Source organism: Coenobita brevimanus, chromosome 100 (assembly GCF_032717465.1).
Source record: "Coenobita brevimanus isolate Jiangsu-jjx chromosome 100, ASM3271746v2, whole genome shotgun sequence".
NCBI lineage: Eukaryota > Metazoa > Arthropoda > Malacostraca > Decapoda > Coenobitidae > Coenobita > Coenobita brevimanus.
The window spans coordinates 56,619,999-56,641,642 of NC_137053.1; the positions used below are offsets into that span (position 1 = coordinate 56,619,999).

At 38.6% G+C, this 21,644-nt stretch overlaps 1 protein-coding gene across 1 annotated transcript in view; it reads right to left on the bottom strand.

Moving 5' to 3' along the window:
* Positions 1 to 723: 723 nt before the first annotated feature.
* The window catches only part of stj (voltage-dependent calcium channel subunit straightjacket), a 504,277-nt gene continuing 483,356 nt past the window's right edge, over positions 724 to 21,644 (bottom strand). The window contains exon 34 of the mRNA XM_080284182.1: positions 724 to 840. Coding sequence (XP_080140308.1) covers positions 724 to 840 — 117 coding nt within the window. The remainder of the gene's footprint in view (positions 841 to 21,644) is intronic.

Below are 21,644 nucleotides of genomic sequence, written 5' to 3' on the forward strand. Positions count from 1 at the left end.
TTCATCCTAAATTTGTTTTGCACAACTAGATTTAAAATAAAAACATCAGGGGGGTTGAGGGGGGAAGGTCCACCAATGACACCGAAAAAAGACACACATAACCTTGCCCTCCTTCCCCCTCGATCACAAAGACATCTGGAGAGTAAAGCAGCGAGGAGGAGGAGGAGGAGGAGGATGAAGACAGTCGGTAGAGTAGTATGTCCCTCCGATTCTCTCTCTCTTTCCCTTTCTCTATCTCTATGATCTCCTTGGATGGTGATGGATGATGGAGACAGATCAGTAACACTTTCCCTTCGTTCTTTCTCAGTCTCCCTCACTTGCATGGAAGATGATAAAGGAAAGTATAGGCATAACTTTTCCTTTCGATTCTCCCCGATCTCCCTTGCATGGAGGAGAAAGAAGAGAAGGATGGATATATACTGAGAGAACTTTTCCCGCTGGGTCTCCCTCCATCCCCAATCTCCCTCGCCTGGAAGAGGAGGAGGATGGAGACATATCGGAAGAAATTTCCCATCTATTTCTCCCTCGCTTGAAGGACGATGATGGTGGAGAATATCAGCAGAACTATTTCCTCCAATTCTCCCCCTTGCATGGAGGAGGAGGAAGAGGATGATGGAGAGAGTATCGGCAGAACTCTTCCCTAGCTCCAGTCCATCTCTCCCTCCCTCCCATCTCTCTCTCGCTCTCTTGCCCCAACGGGAACTATCACAGTCGCCACAACTATCACGACCGCAGTTGGATGGCGCTGTAAAGATGGGCCAGGAGCAGAAGGGCGGTGAGGGCCACTGAGGGGAGTGCCAACAGGGTCCCAGCACCTCCACACAGCTTGATCTGTTGCTCCTGTAGAGACCAAACAAAAAAGAAAACAAAAAGAGGGAATATGGTGAGATAGAGACAATCAATATTACGAGATTTAAAAAAAAAAAAAAAAAAGGTATAAAGAGAGAGCTAGTAAGATGAGTGCAATCAAAATTTTTACATAGGTGATATAAAAACGAATTTTTGTTATTTGAAACTGAGGTAATTTTGTTAATTTGGTAATGGTTTCACGGGCATTTATAATCACAGTAACAAGTTATACAAAGCAAAGCACAGAGTTGTTGGAACATTTGTAAACAGTATAAATTTAACTTTCAAATTCAGCAGATTTTTGTAAATTAACACATTCAGCAATAAACGTTTCTTATTTACCTATTCTTATCATAATTGTGAGACACCGATATTACACTTTTTTTATAACAATAATCCAAGAGAACAAGACAGGACAAGCAGCTGGTTAACCCCTTCACTACGAGAGGTCTCCCTTTAGCTGAATAAAATGGTCTAGCAGAGGAAAATAAAACAACGTCATCGTACTGAAAGGGCAAAGAGGAGATTGTCTTGAAAGTCATATTCTAAATGGTCTTGGAGATTTCATAGCACCTTTACCTCATCAGTTTCTTCTGCACATTACACCCCGATATCTTTTGTATGCTTCGATGCAAAACGATATAAATAACATACATGAGAATTTTGGTGTAATATGCAAAATAAATCGTTAGACAAGCAGTGCTACATAACCGTCTTATACCATCTAGATACCGCCCTTAACCCTTTCACTGCGAGAGGTCCATCCTTAGTTCAAAGAAATCAGTCTGTGCTGACAAGAATAAAATATAAAAAGTGACGTAATCATTCTGAAAGGTCTCTCGTAAGCTGGACTGAAAAATAAATAAGTAAATTAGAAGACAAACCAGACTGGTGGTGGCAAGAATCAAACAAGACGTCATCGTACTGAAGGGGTTAAGCGGAAAGGTCTGCCACAATCACTAACACGTCCCAAACAAACATACAAACACACACACTCAGTACAGGTGTTTTTAATTCACACAGTTGCGTTTGTTTAATCTCCCCTGCCTCACCACTCGGTGCAAATCTGCTGCTGGAGAAAATGGAATGCAACACTGGTCTTGAACAAAATGTAATGGAGAAATGGCCTTTAAAAATCTGATGGAATACAAATCTGTTTTGAAGAAACTGAATGCTAATATGGCCTTGAAGAAATGAAATGGAAATTTGTTCTTGAAGAAAATGAGTGCAAATCCTTTATTGATGAAACTGGAACCCTTTAGTCGTGAAGAAACGAAGTGCAGATCTGACTCTGAAGAACAATGAAATGTAAATCTGTCCTCAAAGTAATGTAATGCAAATTAGATTTTGAAGAACCTAGAATTCAAATTTGGTCCTTATGAAAATGGAGCACTTTCCTTGAAGGAGTTTGATGGAATGGAACTGTAGCCTTGAATAGATATGTTGGAGTGCAGACCTTGAAGAAATCCAACTGATTGCAAATCTGGCTTTGAAAAATGAAATGCAAATTTGGTCTACAAGAAATATAAAGGAATGCAGATCTGGCCTTGAATAAATTTATTGTAGTGCAAATATGGCCTTGAATAGCCTTAATTTGGTGCAGATAAACAAACAGACAGACATGAATTTGATTTATGCCTTCCGACTAACAGTGATCATGATGGCAGATAATTTTCACTAGGTCCCTGTTTACCTTAAGAACACGACATGCAACTATCCGATTTATAATCCAGGTTCTTCCAGTTCTGGGTACGAACAGGCTGTGAATAAGACCTTGCCCAAAGGCCTTTTCTTGTCCCTGCCCGCCCACCAAGTCTAAGGACCTATAATGTGTTTAACATAACAAAGATCCCTTGCCCTTTCCAGTGTAACTATGGTCAAATGTAGTCACATTAGAAAGTCAATTTAATTAGTAACCAAGGAGACTCATTTCCTATTTAATAAATGAGTCTCATCGAATTTCATGAAATCACAACTTTGTACAGAAATTATTGGAGTCGACCATTTTTATCAAAAAAAAAAAAAAAAAAAAAAAGGACTATTGCAGGCTGTGTCCAAGGTGAAGAATGGTACCTGGCAAAATCTGACCGTCTGCCATATGACCCTCATACAGTCGATAGGTGAAACTCTAATCCTTGTCTTTCTTCTATGATGATTATAAATATATTAGTTACTTCATAAATTTGATAGCCACAATCTCTTCATTAATTACTTCATAAATTTGATAGCCACATCTCTTCATTTTATGAGATTTGCACACAGTAGTCAGGCAGGAGGAGCTGAGGAAAATCTCTGCAGCAGTAGGTTAAGAGGTGAAGGTAGGGGGGAGAGGGGAGGGTGATAAGAGAAAGAGGGGTTGACGGGAGGGAGAAAGGGGTAAGCACTGGGAAGAAGAAATGGTAAGATTGGCTCGAATGTCAGTAATAAGAGCCAAACAAAATAGCTGACAGCACTGGTGTTTGATTGCAGACCACTTAACAGTGGAGAGTACAGCTGCAGTCAGTAGTTTCCGTACATTGTCTACAATTATCAAGTGTAGCGATGCTGCTTAATACTCTCAAACTCGTGCCCACTCTCAGCTGAATAATATCGTCTACTGTTACTTACAGTAGAATACTGGAGTTGTTCTGATGATGAAAGATTCATTGGCATTATTATTAATACTCTCAGGCTCTTATGCTCACTCTCAGTAGAATGTAATCATCTGGCATTTACTGGATCAGAATAACACAGTTGTCGTGACCACGAGAGGCTTAATGTGGAATGCACAAATGTATAGAAATTACTTCCTGCAGCTGTACATCGTTAGTTAATATGCAAGAGATACAATGTAGAATATTGTACCGATTCTGAGGATAGTTAACCCCTTCATTACGAGAGGTCTGTCTTAAGTTGAATTATAACACTGGTCTGGTGATACTCATCTGGCAGCACTGCAGCCAAAATGAGATACCTGCTGTAGTTTAGGCTTTGTGTTTTAAAGGTTTAACCCATTCAATCCAGTGACGTATTTTTTTCTTTCATATTTGCCACCTCCAGCCGAATTTATTCACTTGAGGGAAATTACTTGTTGTCAAGGGATTAATGAAAACTCTGTCGTTTGAAAAGTCTCTCCTAAGCTGAATGAAATCATCTGTACTGAGAATGAAAGAAGTGGAAAAATATATCATCAGATTGAAGGGATTAATGAAGATTATTTCCAATTTGGTGTTACTTTCGTCAAGGAATGGTACTGAGCCCGGCAGTACACGAAGCAACAAAAGCTTTTTTACCTCTCTTCTTTCTGTCTTCTCAAACTTTAACAATTAGCCTTGTGAATCCATTACACTACTTGCCTTGGATTCCCATGACTTAGAGCTGTAGTTTAGCTGAGATAGGAGGCTTTGTAGCATCTCTTCCTTCGCAATTTATTTTACATATTACAATTTTTTAACCACTTGTACGTTACGAGCGCAAACTATGCTAAGGTTAAAATTATAACACTAACATATACCCACCATTAAGGAAATATCAAATGTGAAATACACGTGATAAATCGCTTACAAAAAGTGCTATGATACCTTCACTGCCACTTATAATACGATCTTTATTTTCAAAGTCCATGGAAAGAAAATCAGGAAAGGCAACAGGGCTTTTAGAGCCAACAGTACATCACCTGAACCTAATATTTATTTGTTTTCATTTAGAAATATCATAAAAACTGTCATGTTTAAATTACTCATCCCCTCAGCTTCTATGGTGTATTTCATATTCTGTTATTGCTAAAAAATTTTCAACAATAAGAATTAGACATAAACCTCCCATTGCCAATTCACTTTTATAGGTCTGTCAAAAGCTGAATATACTCGTGTGGTAGAGGCAAAAATATAGTAAAAAGAAGTCACTGTAGTGAGATGATAAAGTAATGACTACAATATATCCAATTAATTAGTAATAACGAAAGTTCGATAATTCTGTGCACTTGGAAGACATGAAGCTAGGAACTTTTAACTTCGGTATTTGCGTTAATGTTAATGGAAATTTATAAAAAGTTGTAACTAGTCACATATTACATCACATGAGGTGTTAGGACCCGAGACTAGGGTACTGTACCTCTGTACAGTACATTTAAGGGTAGAAGACCAGCCCACTTTCCGTGGTAGTATTACACTAAAAAAAAAAAAAAAAAAAAATCTGTCAGCTTTTGGTTGTTGAAACTATGCAGGGCCCTCACTGCAACTGGTCATTCTGACCATACGACCACTAGATATTTGCTGAGCTTTTTCCTACGTCAGGTCAGGCGACTTTGGCTCATTCTTTACTATAATGATCCATTAGAGAGAGATTTAGTTTCATACCAAACAAAATATTTACGTTCGTTGCTAGGTGCATCGAAAGGGAAGAGATTTAAAAAGTGTAAATACAGAGTAAAAGAAAATTCTCCTTACAATTGAGCACTGATCATCTGGGAGTAAGTTGTGATTGTTAGGTATGACTGAACCATGTGTGGGTGGGTGGGTGGGTGGGTGTGGGTGTGGTAGACCAAAATGTAACAATGTGATGTGCGTAAGCGTAAGATGCAGAAATGCAGGTGTGGCAGAGTGAGATGTAGCAGTGTGAGGTTTGAAAGTGTAAGATGTTGCACTGTGAGTAATTGCAGTGTGAGCTGTGGCAGTGAGAACATTGGCAGTGCGAGTTGTGGCAGTGTGTGTGTGTGTGTGTGTGTGTGTGTGTGTGTGTGTGTGTGTGTGTGTGTGAGAGAGAGAGAGAGAGAGATGAGGCAGTGCTAGAAGTAAGTACGGTGAGGTGTGATTGGGTCTTGCATTTCTAATGTATACCAGTCCATGAGTCAGTATTTTCCCACTGCTTAATTTACATTTCACATCACTTCTATTAATTTATCATGGAATCTGACAGTTCTTAAAAAATTTCTTAATATTAAGATAAAGATAGCAAACTTATTTACCTGAAGGATTCACAAACTTTAGGCTGAATGTGAGAGGTAACAAAAGATGGGAAAGAGGGTAGGATGTAGGTATGACAAGAATGGAAGAGGAAGATGGTGGGAGAGACAATGGGCAGTGGGAAGGATAATTAGCTGATGTGAGAAAGATAGAAAAGGAATATAATGAGAGAGATCACAGGGGATGGGTAGGGTGTTTTTTTTTTTTTTTTTTTTTTTGTATGCGAAGAAGAAGGAACCAAAGGCCAAAAGCCTGCAAACCGTTCCTTCCAAGAAAAAAACAAAAACAATACAAAGTGAGCCAAACTCAAGATCTGTTCATTTCGAGATGCCTGGACACACTGCGTTTGAAAGACTGGAGATCATAGGAAGAAGGAAATACAGAAAGAGGGAGACAGTTCTAGAGTTGACCCATTGCATAAATGAAGGACTGGGAGTAACGGTTAACTCTTGCAAATGAGAGTTGGACAGGAAAGGGTTGAGAGTTTGTTGCTAGACGGGTGCTAGCGCCCGTCGTAGAGGTGGAGGGATTCAAGAAGACATTTCAGAGGAGCAGTGACCATGGAAGTAGCGATAGAAAAGAGATAAAGAGGCAACAGTGGGGCGAAGAGACAAAGGTTGAAGGGAGCCAGTAAGAGGAGGAGAGTTAATGAGACGAAAAGCTTTTGACTCCACCCTATTGAGAAGGGCTGTATGTGGGAAGCCTCCCCACACAAGAGAGTTGTACCCTACACCGGGACGAATAAAACCCGTGTACAAAGTCAACAACTGTGCAGGGGTAAAGAAGGTATGGAGTCAGCTTAGCACATCTAATCTCTTGGAAGCTGATTTTACAAGAGATGTAATATGATCTTTCCAAGATAAATCCCGAGTGAATGAAACCTCAAGCATGTTCAAGGATGATGCAGGCTTGAGCTGGATATTATTAAATATTAGTGGGTATTCATGTGGAAGATTTTGTCGGGTTCATAGGTGTAAAAACTGAGTCTTTGATGCATTAAAAACAAGATTATTTTTACCCCAGTCAGAGATACGAACCAAGTCAGACATTAGGTGTGCCATAGCCTCATCCCTTGTCTGTTGAAGTAACTGCTGGGATGGATGTTGCGGGAACTGAATGGAAAGGTGAAAGGTGGAATCATCAGCGTACAAGTGGATAGGGTTAGATGTACAGCTTAGAAGATCATTGATGAATAAAAGGAAGAGAGTTGGTAATAGGACAGAACCCTGAGGAACACCACTGTTGATAGATCTAGGAGAAGAACGATGGCCGTCTACAACAGCGGCTATAGAACGACCAGAAAGGAAGCTGTAGATGAAGGCACTTATAGACGGATAGAAACTGTAAGAGGGCAGTTTGGAAATTAAAGATTTATACCAGACTTGATCGAAAGCCTTTGAGATGTCAAGTGCGATGGCAAAGCTTTCACCAAAGTCCTGAAAGGAGGATGACCAGGAGTCAGAAAGGTAGGCGAGAAGATCGCCAGTGGAGTGTCCCTGATGGAACCCATACTGACGATCAGAAAGGAGGTTGTGATAGGAAAGATGCTTTAAAAATTTTTTGTTAAGAATAGACTCGAAAAATTTTGAGACACAGGATGTTAAAGCAATTGGACGATAGTTAGACGGTTGGGAATGGTCACCCTTCTTTGGGACTGGCTGAATAAGAGCAAACTTCCAGCAAGAAGGAAAGGTACAAGCTGAAAGACAAAGGTGAAAGAGTTTACCTAGGCAGGGTGTAGGCACAGAAGCACAGTTCTTGAGGACAACAGGAGGGACTCCATCAGGCCCATATGCCTTGTTAATACTGAGGCCAGTGATGGCACAAAATACATCAGCTGAAGAAATTTTAATGTCAGCCATGAGGAAGTCAGAGGGAGGAAGTGATGGAGGAACAGCACCGGAATCATCTAAGGTGGAATTGGAGGAGAAAGTCTGAGTGAAGAGATCTGATTTATCAGTAGAAGAAATAGCTACAGAGCCATCAGAGTAGATAAGAGGAGGGAAGGATGATGAGGTAAAGTTGTTAAAAAGGTTTTTGGCAAGGTGCCAGAAGGAACGGGAAGAATTCAAGTTGGAGAGTTGAGAGCATTTGGTACGGATGAAATTATTTTTAGCAGAGCGAAGAACAGACTTAGCACGATTCCGGGCAGAAACATAAAAAAGATGTGATTCAGGGATAGGTTGGCTCTGGTAACTTTTATATGCCCTCTCCTTGTTGCAGACAGCATTAGAACAAGCGTGATTAAACCAAGGCTTTCTTGCATTAGTCAAAGGATATGAGAAAGGAATGTATGTTTCCATGCCCGAGAGAATAACCTCCGTAATGCTCAAGGCACACTCAGATGGCTCTCGGCCACGGAAACAATAATCATTCCAGGGAAAATCAAAGAAGTACTGCCTGAGGGCCTCCCTATCTGCAGCTCCGAAGTGCCACAGTCAACGTTTCTTTGGAGGGTCCACAGGCCATACCGGAGCAATAGGACAGGTTAAGGTAATAAGGTTGTGATCAGAGGAGCCCAACGGAGAGGAAAGATTTAAAGTGTAAGCAGAAGGATTAGTTGTAAGGAAGAGGTCAAGTATGTTGGAGCTCTCTCCAAGGCGGTCAGGGATACGGGTAGGGTGCTGTACAAGCTGCTCTAGGTCATTAAGGATAGAAAAGATGAAGGCTGTTGGCAGATGTCACAAAGATGATGATGGAAGAAAGGACATGGGATGGAGGGGGATGTAGCTGGAAGGGTGACAAGGAAGACGGTGTGAAAGATGACAGGGGATGGGGAGGGTGCTTGGCCAGGCCAAAGGGGTGTCAAGCATGATGGTGTGAGAGATAGCGGGGGATGGGGAGGGTGGTTGGCCAAAGGGGTGTCAATCATGATGGTGTGAGGGATAGCAGGGGATAGGGAGGGTGGTTGGCCGGAGGGATGCCATAGAAGATGATGTGAGATAGCAGGGGATGGGGAGGGTGGTTGGCCAGATAGGTGTTAAGGATGATAGTGTGAGAGATAGCAGGGGATGAGGAGGGTTGCTGGCTGGAGGGGTGCCAAGGAAGACGATGTGAGAGCAGGCGATGGGAAGGTATAGTTGGCTGGAGGGATGTCAAGCTAGATGGTGGAGCCGATAACAGGGGTTGAGGACGATAGTTGGCTGGAGATATAACAAGGATGAAAAAGGAGGATGGGAGGAGGGATAACAAGGACTGCATGGAGAAATTAGCTGAAAGGATGGCAAGAAATGGAAAAGAAGGCTGGTGGAAGAAATGACAAGGGATGGCAAGGGGGGATCGTTGGAAGGCTGACAAGGATGCACAAAGAAGATGGTAAGAAAGATAATAGGGAATGACAGAAGAGGCTGGTTGGATGGGTTAGGAGAAATGGAAATGATGGTTAATGGTAGTGATAAAAAGGGTTAGGGTGGAAGGTTGGTTGGATGTTAGGAGAAACTGAATGGATGGTTGATGGAAGAGATGGAAAGGAATAGGAAGAGCGGTTAACTGGAGGGAGGACCAGAAATGGAAAGATTGTTTTTAGGCTGGATTCTAAAAGCAGGGAAGGGAGGCTGGTGGTGGGACGGACCAAAAATGGGTAGTGAGTATGATGAGAAAAAAAAGGGGGGGGGATGGAAATGGTGTCTTATCAAAAGGGTGACAAGAAAAAGGAAGAGGACCCAAGAAGATCCTAAACATTTGCTATCACAAGCCCCCAAGCTTACAGGAGGGACTAAAATATCCGATCAGGGACATTACTGGTAGCAACAAGAACTAATATGGCACATGTGGGATGAAGGGATTATGTAGGTAATATTGCAACCTTCAATTTAGCAATTAGGGACTTCTTCTCACTATGTAACAACAGCAGACAGATAATATCAGATGGATGGTGCTTGTAAAGAGACTGTTCAGAGTGTTTGATCAAAGACATTTTGTTCTATAACAAAACATTGAGGAAAGGTTAGAGATAATGAATATTCATTAAGAAACTGTTCACGGTATATTAGCAGTAATATTTTACTCGATAATATAAGGCAATACAATGGGTTACAGGCCATGGCTGTTCATAGTGAGAATGCTTGAAATGTATAGGGTAGTGACATTTTACTCTATAACAAAGGGCAGATATATATACAGATGACAGATTCTACTGTAATGCTTATTGTGGTCAATGTTACTTTTTTCTCTTGTTTTATTGAAATTAGGAAAAATGCAAGCTTACCTCACATTTCATAATCTAGTGATAAGATTGGTGAAGTTGCAGCTAAGGTGAACTTTCATATTCTTAATTAATCCGTGCTATGCAAAATGCAGTACTAGGGACAATACCACAAAATCTGAACAGTTTATACCTGAGTTCAGCAACACTGTTTACTTCAGCATAACCATTTGAAAACTGTGAATAATTATTGGGTAAAGAATAATACCTACTTTGTCAGTGCAACATTCTAAATCATGGATACGTAAATATGAAATTTGCTCTTTAACAAAGCAAGTGAGGTAATACGTGTGAACCTGTTAGACAGGAGGGTGGGACAGTGATCGTTAACCATTTTCACTTGGGGTCAGGAGGCTTTATAGGACCTTTCCCTTAGTTATTTACCTTGCATGCCATGCAGTAATGTTCTCTTGTTTGATATCTATATTATTTTCCTATTGACTCAGCTTGGATAAACAAAATATGACATAACACTATTGTGCCATATACAAAAATAACCTGGCACGGAAGAGATGCTCCTGAACCTCCTTAACCAATGAGTATACAGTACATATTCTGGCTGAGATGTTTAGGTGCAAGTTTCATCACGTTCTTGGACTTTCCCCTCTGGCCACAGAAAGTACAATAATGTACCTAGCCTGGCAAAGGTTCCTAATCTCTTCATTTCAGCTCAATTGATTGCTAAGTATTGTCAGATTGAAAGTCAATCTGACTGGTAACCAAGAAAGTGTAATTCTACCCCATACCTAAGGTTATCTATTTTCATGAAACTCAGGCTTAGAAAAGTTATAGGAATGGCCAAGTTCCATGAGATGAAATCAAACTGACCAGAATTTCACCTCAGTAAGTCAGGAATTGCTACTCAAAGAAAAAACGAGAATATTAATTAGTAAAATAATTTAGATCCACCTGATTCCCCCCAAAACATGTGAAACCAGGAACACCAACCCTTAACTATAGTACAGTATAAGCAAACTGATACATTAGGCAGATATCCATCCAAAAGTATTCATCCTTTTACAACCTGCACCTTCAAACACACAGTACTTGCCTGTTCTGAAACCTGTGCTCTTTCTGTGCAAGCACTACTCTCAAAGCTGAACAAATCATATCAGTCAGACTGGCAGTGACATTAGCCCTTCAGCTGTGTTGGACACAGTTATGCCACTCTATCTGTTAGCCACAGTGATAAAACTCTTAACCAATATTCTCAAAAGATTCTTGGGCTTCAAAGACTGTATCATTGGGTTTTGAAAGTCATTTCTTACTGCCTCCTAATTTCTTGTAATGAAATTATTTGGTAATTATATCTGCAACTATATGTATATATTATACAGATCTGCCTGCACAAGCCTGACATAGCAAAGTAGTTGTCCTATACAAGTTCAAGACAGAAGGCATAACTGTGACCGTGAAATGGTTGCTCAGTGACCACGTACAAATCAACTGAATTTCTCAGCATAAACACCCTTCACTCAAACTGTATGCTTCAGTTTTACTTTTTCCAAATAGAGGCGATTTTAATAGCATTATAGACTTTCTGAAATCGAGACGCTAGGTATAGCCTCTATCATCCATCACTACAGAGGTACTCTCCCAAAGTGAACAAACATACATGGAAGTAGCTAGAACAAAATTCAAAATGGAAACATTTGCAAGTAAATGCATTACACCCAAAATTTGCTTCTAGTACAGTGCTCCCTTATAGGACTAACACGAGATCAGTTTTCTCTCGCACGAACAACACGCCTCACATCTTAGCCATGTTAGAAACTGAACGGAACATGCGCCTTTAATGGTTTGCTTCTTTTGACATCTGATGGTTTCTCCACTCGTCTTCTGTTTGTGATGCACCGTTTTTTACACTTCTGGGCTATAGAATCATTTTGAATGCGTAAACAGAAAATCCGAGAAAAACATTTTCAGGTACCAGACTCAGGTATGTGCATTTATGTTTCAGGTCAATTTCCCCAGAAATAATATTGTGAAGACATGGCAACAAGAGTTGGTGAAAATGAGATCACCAAGAATAAACGGAGAAAGAAAAATCCCTTTGGCAAATGAGAAACAGATCATCAGATTGAAAAAGTGAAATACTGCTCTCAGACAAACTCTAATTATTCCTTCCCACTAATACCTCAGTCCTGTACACAAACACCAGTGCTGTTCCTAAACACACAGTAATAACATGTCACAATGTCCACCTTCGCTACAAAATGCACACATCTCAACAATGTATATATTATCAACTCTTTCCCTACGATGACACATTTAGTATTTTATTCAAGCTATCTCCAAGAGACGTGATTCACCTTGGAAAAAAATTTTGAACTAAAGGGGTATGATATAGCTTTCACTATCAGCACAAGGAATTCTTCCCGAAGTTGAATTAAATCACCTGGAGGTAGCAAGAATGAACTAAAATAAGTCTGACATCGCAATGAAAGAGCCAGCAGGAGCACAAACAAGGATGTGAGTTCAAACAAGGATGAGTTCAAGTGCAGCTCCTTTAGTCATGCTAGCAGAGAGAGCACAACAGGTGAGATGAAGAGGTAACTCCTGAAGAACAGTTTAGCCAGAGAGGTTTTTAAGAATATTCCCGTTAATTCTAAGGAAAGAGGGAAAAAATAATAAATACTGACTCTCTATGCAAATTCTCGGACTACAATCTCACGCGACTCACACTAATATTGTAGCTCTTACATCAAACACACTACGAGGTGCATCCACCGCACTATTGGTCGCATTCTAAGTGGCTTTGGATATTTCGTAACATTTCTTCCTTAGCAATTTATTCTGCACACTACACCTCCGTATCCCCTTGTATGTTATTGACGAATACTATCTCGATACTAAAATGATACAAGTAACATACAAGAGTAGTCAGGTTGTAATACAGAAAATAAATCACCAAGAGAAAAGTGCTATGAAGCTTCCTGTATCACCTAGAAAACGGCCCTATCTCTACATGGCTACGTCACTAAAAAATTACTAATGGAGACTAAGACAGACGCGTTTTATGTTCTCTACCGCAAAAATATGACCTCAAGTTTGGCCATGGCGAGGGAAAAAACTGGGAGGACACACTACGGTTTTGCTCACAGTGACAAGGGATAAGAAAAATTAAAGGAAATGAGAAAATATAAAAACAGAAGAGGAGCTATCACAAACTGCACTGTGTTGAAGGTAAAAAGGAGGGAGATGATACTGAAGAAAACAGCAAACAAGACACAGTTGATGTGTGTGTGTGTGTGTGTGTGTGTGTGTGTGTGTGTGTGTTTAAGCTATTAATCCTTTTAGTACGACAGATCTCTTATCATGTGTCGGTAGCTAAATTAACAGTATCACAGTCCAGGGGGAGGTACTGCCGTATTATAGGCGGCATAGTAGGCTCAGTACTTCTTCTTTAGCAATTCACTTTGCTTTACACACACACACACACACACACACACACACACACACATATATATATATATATATATATATATATATAAATATATATATATATATATATATATATATATATATATATATATATATTCCATTTGTAAAATACAAGAGGATTCTGAGGTGTACTGTGCAAAAGAACTCACTAAGGAAGAAGTTACAAAACCTCCAAAGCCACTTAGAATACGACCTTCAGTAGAATTCCATCAGTACAAGTGGTGTGTCTAAAGCTTAATAAAACAGTTGAGGTGTTAGCCAGCATATAATATATAGGACGTCATCGTACAGAAGGGTTAATGATAAAGGTCTCAGAGTAAGTTGGGTGAAATGTTATAAATGTCGTACAGTATTACCAAAATGCTTAGAAAATGCTAATGAAATGTCTTTAAAAATGTGAAAAAAAGGATCCTGTCACAACGAAGATAGAAATGTAAGGAAATAGAAAATGTCAGGTAAACGAGATCCTGTATCAGAAGGTGTATAAGTGACATGTTAATATAATGCACAGAAACTGCTAATAAAAAGGCCCAAAGGGTGCTGAAAACTGTATATGTCTCGACTAAAAGATAAACATAAGGAAACAGAAATTTTAGGTGGCAGAGAACCTGCATCAGAAGGCTCATGATATGAATATGGCAATATACTGAAACTGGAATTAATACACTGTAGACAAAAGTACGAATAACAATAACAGCCACTGGGGGGAAAGAATCAGTCACAGACATCGTGTTTTAGTTCAGACTGTGAGACAAGAAAAAAAAAATGAGATACAAAACACAAAAACTCATTTGAGATTTTGGTAGAATTAGACAAGCAGGCTGGGTTCACTTAAGCCTATTTAGTGGAGGATTTGTAGTTACCCAAGAGTTGGAGCTAGTTTTGGGAGCTGGGGTCAAGGGAGAAACTAGCCTAAAGAAGGGTGGGGTGTATGGGGGAAAGGGTCCAAGCATGAGGAAAGAAAGTGAGAGAGAATGAGAACAAGGGGCCCAAACTTCCGATTTACCGAATTTTCCTATGGGAGTAGCGAGAATGGGAGGGGACAGAAGGGGGAGGTTAGGTCATCATTGCAACTAGGAGTCATATTTCTAAGTCGCTTTGGAGATTTAGTAACGCATTTTCCTCAGCGATTTATTTTGCCTCCTACATAATTTTACCCTCTTGTATGGTACTGAAGCACTCTACGTCAATACTAGAAATGTACATATAAGAGAAAATTAAAGTGCAATACACACAATAAATCGCTAAGAAAAGGGTACTACAAACTCTCCTATGCCACCTAAAATATGGCCCTAGGTCCTGCATCCACTATTTGTATGGCCGGTCTGTCATTATTCATACCTCTTAATTTAGTCTCAGTAACAGTATTATCGCTTGCCAAAGAACAAAACGACTACAGTTCTTTTACCTTGACTTGTCTCAAATACTCTTCCTTTTTCCAGCTTAATTCACATGGCTCAGTTGCAGAAGACAGTACTGGGGTTCTATGTCGTTTTCACAGAACCTTTCGTTACTGTCATTATATTCTAGTGTTAAGCTATTACTACAATTAAGCATTTAGGACAGACAGACGGAAACTGTAGGCAAAATTAAACTGAAAATATTACACCAACACTAACAAAAATTACAATAATACTCCCGGGATAAGGAAAATGCAATTTTTCATGGATATTTGTTGATTGTTTAAAATGTTTCCTGCTACTGAAAACTGAATCAAACACCAGGTAAGATGAGCTCTGAAACTACAACAATGTTGCCTGAGGGGCTAACAGATCTCTGTAATTCAGCACCCAGGAGATTTTTTTTTTTTTTTTTTTTTTGCTCTGATTTTTTTCGTTTTGTACGAATACTGAGACTAATCTGAACACGCACAAGAAAATAACTTTTTTTTTTTTTTTTTGCATGGACACAACGACAGATTGGCCATTTTTGCTTCCACCCTTAGCAACCACATTCTCTTTCCCCTGTGGCTGATACATCTATGAAGCATTGATGGATGCAGGAAGGTGCTTTAGTAGTTATTGTGTCTAAATCAAAACAACATTGGCTGCGTATTTTGCATTCTAATATGGACTGATAAAAAAAAAAGTATCTATGTGAAAGATTAAGATTGCTTCTGATTCTCTAATATCATTGGTACTGCAGATTAACAATGCACAACTATAAACTGCGCACTACTGAATGAATACAGCCTAAAATACTGATGCTAGTACATTCTTTCTCACTTGATAACCCTTTCCATCTAAAGATGCATTATATCAGATTTATTCTTGGCATTAACTAATGATTTTACTCAGCTTAAGACGAACTTGTCAAACTAAAGGAATGAAATAATCTTCACTACCAATTCTTCCAGTACAAGAGATCTTTCCTACGCTGAATTTCAGTCATCTCAAGGTAACAACAGTATAGTGAAAAAAAATACGTTCCCAGGCCAAAAAGAGTATGCATGGTCAGCAAAGAAGTCACTACCACTATCATTACAATGACATATTTTTAAGATATTATTCTTGCTATTTCTAAATGATTTTATTCAGCTTTGAAGGGAGAGACTTTTTGAAATGAAAAGATTAGAGATAGCCTTCATTAACTCGTACATTATTGGAGTGCTCTCATGAGCTAAATGATATCATCTGGTAGCAGCAAGTACAAACATATTCCGTCCTCACGATAAAGTAGTTACCCCAAGACCTGTGACATACCTCTTATGAGGTCAGTTTGGAGGACTGTGACAAACCCCTTATGATCAAACTTTTCAGTCTCATACTACAAATTTTCTTGTGGGAACAGTATCACGAAATATTATAGCATACACAATTAGGCTATCTATCATTTCTCATCCCTACCCCAAGGTTAAGCCCAGGAACTTAGGAAGAGTAGTTGCTATGAACAAAATTCATGAACTTCTTGATCCATTTACCATGGCATTAGCATCCAAGGAAGACTCAAACATTTTCAGAAAAACTGGCTCTTGATGCTAAAATCAAATGCCACAACGACAGTGGCTAAGGGAACAGATGGAAGGATGAAATAAATTATCAAAACTAGCATGTCACACACAAGTTATAGCTTGTTGGACTATCTGGCAGCTCATTCAGGATTTGACACTAGGCAGACCCACTAAGGTATTTGTTAGTTTACTGCGAACTGGAAAATTTCCTATCACAATAACTCCATACTATGGTGAGCCGTGCACAAATCTTTCAAGGGTAAGTGTATCATATCATTTCCAGTTCAATGATGTTCACTAGAAGACATTTCATAATGCCCGACTGCCGTGTCGTGAGTAATTATGCGGCCTATCCAGCCGCAGTCCAAGGGTTAAGCTAACGTGATATAATAATAATAATGAAAAACGTCATTACATAGCTTTTCTTTATATTCAAAGGGACTGATGTCCCAGAGCTACGTGAAAGAATAATTACTACTACTACTACTGCTACTAATAATAATAATAATAATAGTAATAATAATAATAATAATAATAATAATAATAATAATACAGCATAAAATGGAAAATGAGTGTACACTCACACCAAAAAGTATCGGTGCACACTTGCCGTGAAGCAATTTGAGACACCGGACGATAGTTACTGAAAACTGAACAACGATTTTTTTTCCCCCATGCTGATTAACTTGCTCTCTCAAGGATGCAATATATGGCTAGTCTATGACATTTTCTAGTCCGTATTGTTATTATATGTATAGTAAAGTGGTTACCAATAAATCTTACCGAGAATTCATGAGCTATAATGGTCATTTCGGATATCATCGTACCCGACCTGCGCGATACTTTTTGGGGGTGACTGTACATAAAATACAAAGATTTTTCTTTGTCATGCCATATTACTACCACCAGCAATGATTTCAACCAATCAAAACCTCTCTCAGCAAATAATTTAGCATATCAAACTTTTTTTTTTTTTATCCTCTTTTATGCTACCAAGACAAAGTAAACTGGAACTAAAATCATCATGCAGACCTCCTTTCTCACCCTAGGATGGCGTGAGGAAAATATATTAATAACATAAATTAAAATATTAAGTGTAATATGCATAACAAATCAATCAGAATAAGGTTGTAACCATCTCGTGCCATCTGTAAAGTAGGTTGTAACCATCTCGTGCCATCTATAAAGTAACCAGAGTCCCGCTTTTAGGCGGGACAGTCCCGCTTTTTTGACGTCTGTCCCGCTTATTTAATTGCGATTAAAATGTCCCGCTTTAATAGCAATTTATCTTACGTGTCCCGCATTAGAAAATTACTGTTACATTACATATAAGATGACCTTCTTTTATGAAACTATGATGAATTATTAAAATTATGCATAATCCAAACCAACTGAAATACAGATCTGTTAATATACTGTAGAATCTGTTATACTCACTGACTGACAACTTTGGTCGGTCATTCACCGTACCATACGGTATGTACGGAGTTTGTCTAAGACGTTAGTGTTTGATTAGCAGCCTCTGGGTGAGGTGTAGCGCTATATATCATCATCATCATCAGCCGTTTGAGTGTCCACTGCAGGACCGGCCTATCCCTACCGATGTGGGGACGATACAGGCGATGTATCTCTACCAAGTGGCTTAGGCTGTCTAGTAGAATATATATATATATATATATATATATATATATATATATATATATATATATATATATATATATATATGTGTGTGTGTGTGTGTGTGTGTGTGTGTGTGTGTGTCACAATGTCCCGCTTTTAGTTCCAGTAAATCTGGTCACTTTAGCCATCGGGATGTGGACCTGGGACCCTAACTCTGTGGGGCTTATTTTGAACGACATGACAACTTCCTTAGCACCCTGGAATTTCTTACTCGGCAATTTGTTACCTTTAATACACATAAACTTTCATCCAATGATTCTCCCCCCCCCGGGACGCTTATTTCACTTTGCTTTAAAACCCCTTCAGGTCGAAGATGTCTTTTTTTTTTTTTTGTCATGCTAGTGTCTGATTATTTAATTTGATTCTGGGAGAAATTTTATTTAGTGGACGATGATAGTGAAGATGGTTTCTAACTTCTTTCCCAGGGGAAGGTTTCCTAAAGTTAAATATTTATCGCATGGACGTCACAATATTGAAATAGTAATAAAAAAAAAAAAAAAAAAAAGATCCTAGTCAAGAGGCAAACATAGCCAACAAATTTTATTTAGAGGTGACCTTCCGAGGCAGAGGGGTTAAATATAGCCATAATTTACATCTCATCGGTACCAGAGATCCCCCTTAACTTCTTCAATCGCATGATATATATATATATATATATATATATATATATATATATATATATATATATATATATATATATATATATTTCTGACTACTTCCCAGAGAGGGCAAGTCGTCTTTCTGGCTTGAGTCGTTTAAGGAAAACCCTTTAAAACTAAGCAGTTATAGTCTTCATTACTTCATTAACACTTTCACAACAATAGGCCGACAGCTATACGCCTTCTAAGCTGAATAATATCACCTAGTGTTAGCAAGAAGTTGCAGCAAGCTACCATCAAGCAAGAGACCACCACTACCTTAGCTAATCTTACACAGAAGACGAAGGAATAGTATATTATATTTGTTCTCTGCCTTGCGTTACCCATCTTTTAACAGTCACCGTTTCTGCTTTCATTTTCTGCAAAATTTCATGGTCACTGTTATTCAGACATGTTCAGTGATATTAGTGAAACTTTCAAGATTAATTCCTGAAAACAGCTTTTATTTTCCCATTACAGAGTGACATATTTTTCCCCTCAAGTTTATTTCAGCAGATTAATATGTTTTCACAACTCATAGCACACAGAGTATTCTCCAGGCCAAAAGGAAAAAGAGGATCATGGTAATGGATGCTCTGATAACTGGCATAACATTGGTCCAGTATCACAGAACTTTATAGGTTGATATCTTTTTCTTTTTTCTTTTTTCTTTATTTACTTCTGAGTGACACAATTCTGCTGTCTTTCTAATGACTGCCTGCTCAAAGCAGCATTATTATTACAAAATACTTTCAACATTCTATTTTCATGAAATTTTGATAAATGCAAATCCAAATAAACATATGATTTTTAATGTATGTTTCTGAAGGTGACATGCTTTTGTTACTGACGTCAGAGATGATGAATGCATAACTATGTTAATAATGTAAGCAAATAGCTCATTTGCAATATATATTCGTAATATATGTGCCACATATGAAAGAATCTGGAACCTTGTTTTCTATGACCACAGCCATTATATAACCGTTATACAAAAGTATATCCAATACTGAATTACGTACAACACCAAAAACCTCTGTAGGACTCAGCTGAAATTTGTTTTGTAAGTTTACATTTACTAATATATGTGAACCTGCAAATTTTATTCAAATGTGTCCATTAATGATGGCTACACATAACCTGCTTAGCCTGAAAGTCTTTCCCAAGCTAAACAAAAATGTTGAAATGTAAATAACATATACTAAAGGATATTCCATCAGAGCAAATCGGCAAATAACCCAAGAAACAACATCTTTGATCCATGTACAGGCACCACCAACCAGTAAGGATGATATGCTAAGGATTATGTATAGCCCATAATCTTTCCATTAACTTTTTAGGGATTTTTGTTAGTCAGTTGTAGCTTTAATAGTTTCTGAGATAACACAGTCTTCATGCCCAGTATGGTGTTTTGGTCCTTTTCAATAGTATGGTGGCGAAGTTTGAGAAAAGTTAATTATCTCAAATTACAGTACATTCATGAGCACTCTGAAGCTGTGCACAGGTCCACTGTAGCTTTAATAGTTTCCGAGATACAGCATTTATGGTTTTCAGTTTGGCAATTTTGAGTTTCTGAAATACGGTACTGAACTTTGGGAACGGTCACTTAAGCAACTATTGCTATGTTTTCAAACAATTTACAACAACTTGCGTAGATCTACCATAGTTTCAATATTCAGGGAAATATCCCAATTCCGGTATTGTGTTCTACCAACCTCGTACATGTCTGACAATATTCACACACTGGCTCTGCTCACTTGCACAAACAGTAATGCAGTATACTCAGAATTTCTGAAGAGGTCAGTTTCCCTATGACGAGCACTTTTCCACAGTTTCTCAGTTTCAGGGAAAACATTTATTATTATTATTATTATTATTATTATTATTATCATTATTATCATACCAGTTGCAGCAGACATACCAGTAATTTCATTGCGTTTATTGTTCTTGTGATTATTATTATTATTAATGCAATTATTATTATCATTATTATTACTATTCGTAGTATTAGTATTAGTATTATTTACCAGTAGCAGTAGGCATACCAGCAGTATCAGTGCGACTATTATTATTATTATTATTATTATTATTATTATTATTATTTACCACTAGCAGTAGGCATAGGCTACCAGCATCATTGCAACTATTATCTTTATTTTATTATTGTTTTTATTATTATAATTATTATTATCATTATTACCATTATTATTACAATTACAATTATCATTATTATTATTATTATTATTATTATTATTATTATTACCCCCCCTGGGGGTAGGGTTTTTTTTTCAAGAATACTCCCCCAGTATCCCTGCTTGTCGTAAAAGGCGACTAAAAGGGTTGGCGGAGGGTTAGTGCCCCTCCCCGGAAAACAACTAACTAAAAAGACAAACAATAAGCCTCGGACAAGGACTGACCAAAAGATGACGACCAAGGACCGGACAAAGGACATGGCTATCGGAACTTGGAATGTAAGGGGAGCGAATGATGAGGTGAAAGAGAGAGAGACTGTCCAGGTGCTTGAGGGTGCGAAAGTTGATGTATGCGGAATAACTGAAACGAAATGGATAGGTGAGAGTGTGAGAGAATGGGAGTATGGATGGGGTATATGTGTAGGAGTGAGAATGAGAGGGCAAAAGAAGGAGTATGTATAGTTGTGAGTAAAAGATGGAAGAAGAGCATAAGAGAGAATGGATCAGTTGGGTCAAGGATTGTGTGGGTAAGATTGAAAGTTGGAATACAAATGTGGGCGATTGTGTGTGTATGCGCCAACGCAAGATCGTGCAAGCAGAGTGAGAGAAGAGTTCTGGACAAATGTGGAAGTGTGCATGGAAAAGTTTGGAAGGAATGAGAGAGTGTTTTTGATCGGTGATATGAATGGTAAAGTAGGGAATGTGAAGGTGGATGGAATAGTTGGTGAGTGGGGTGTGCCTGCT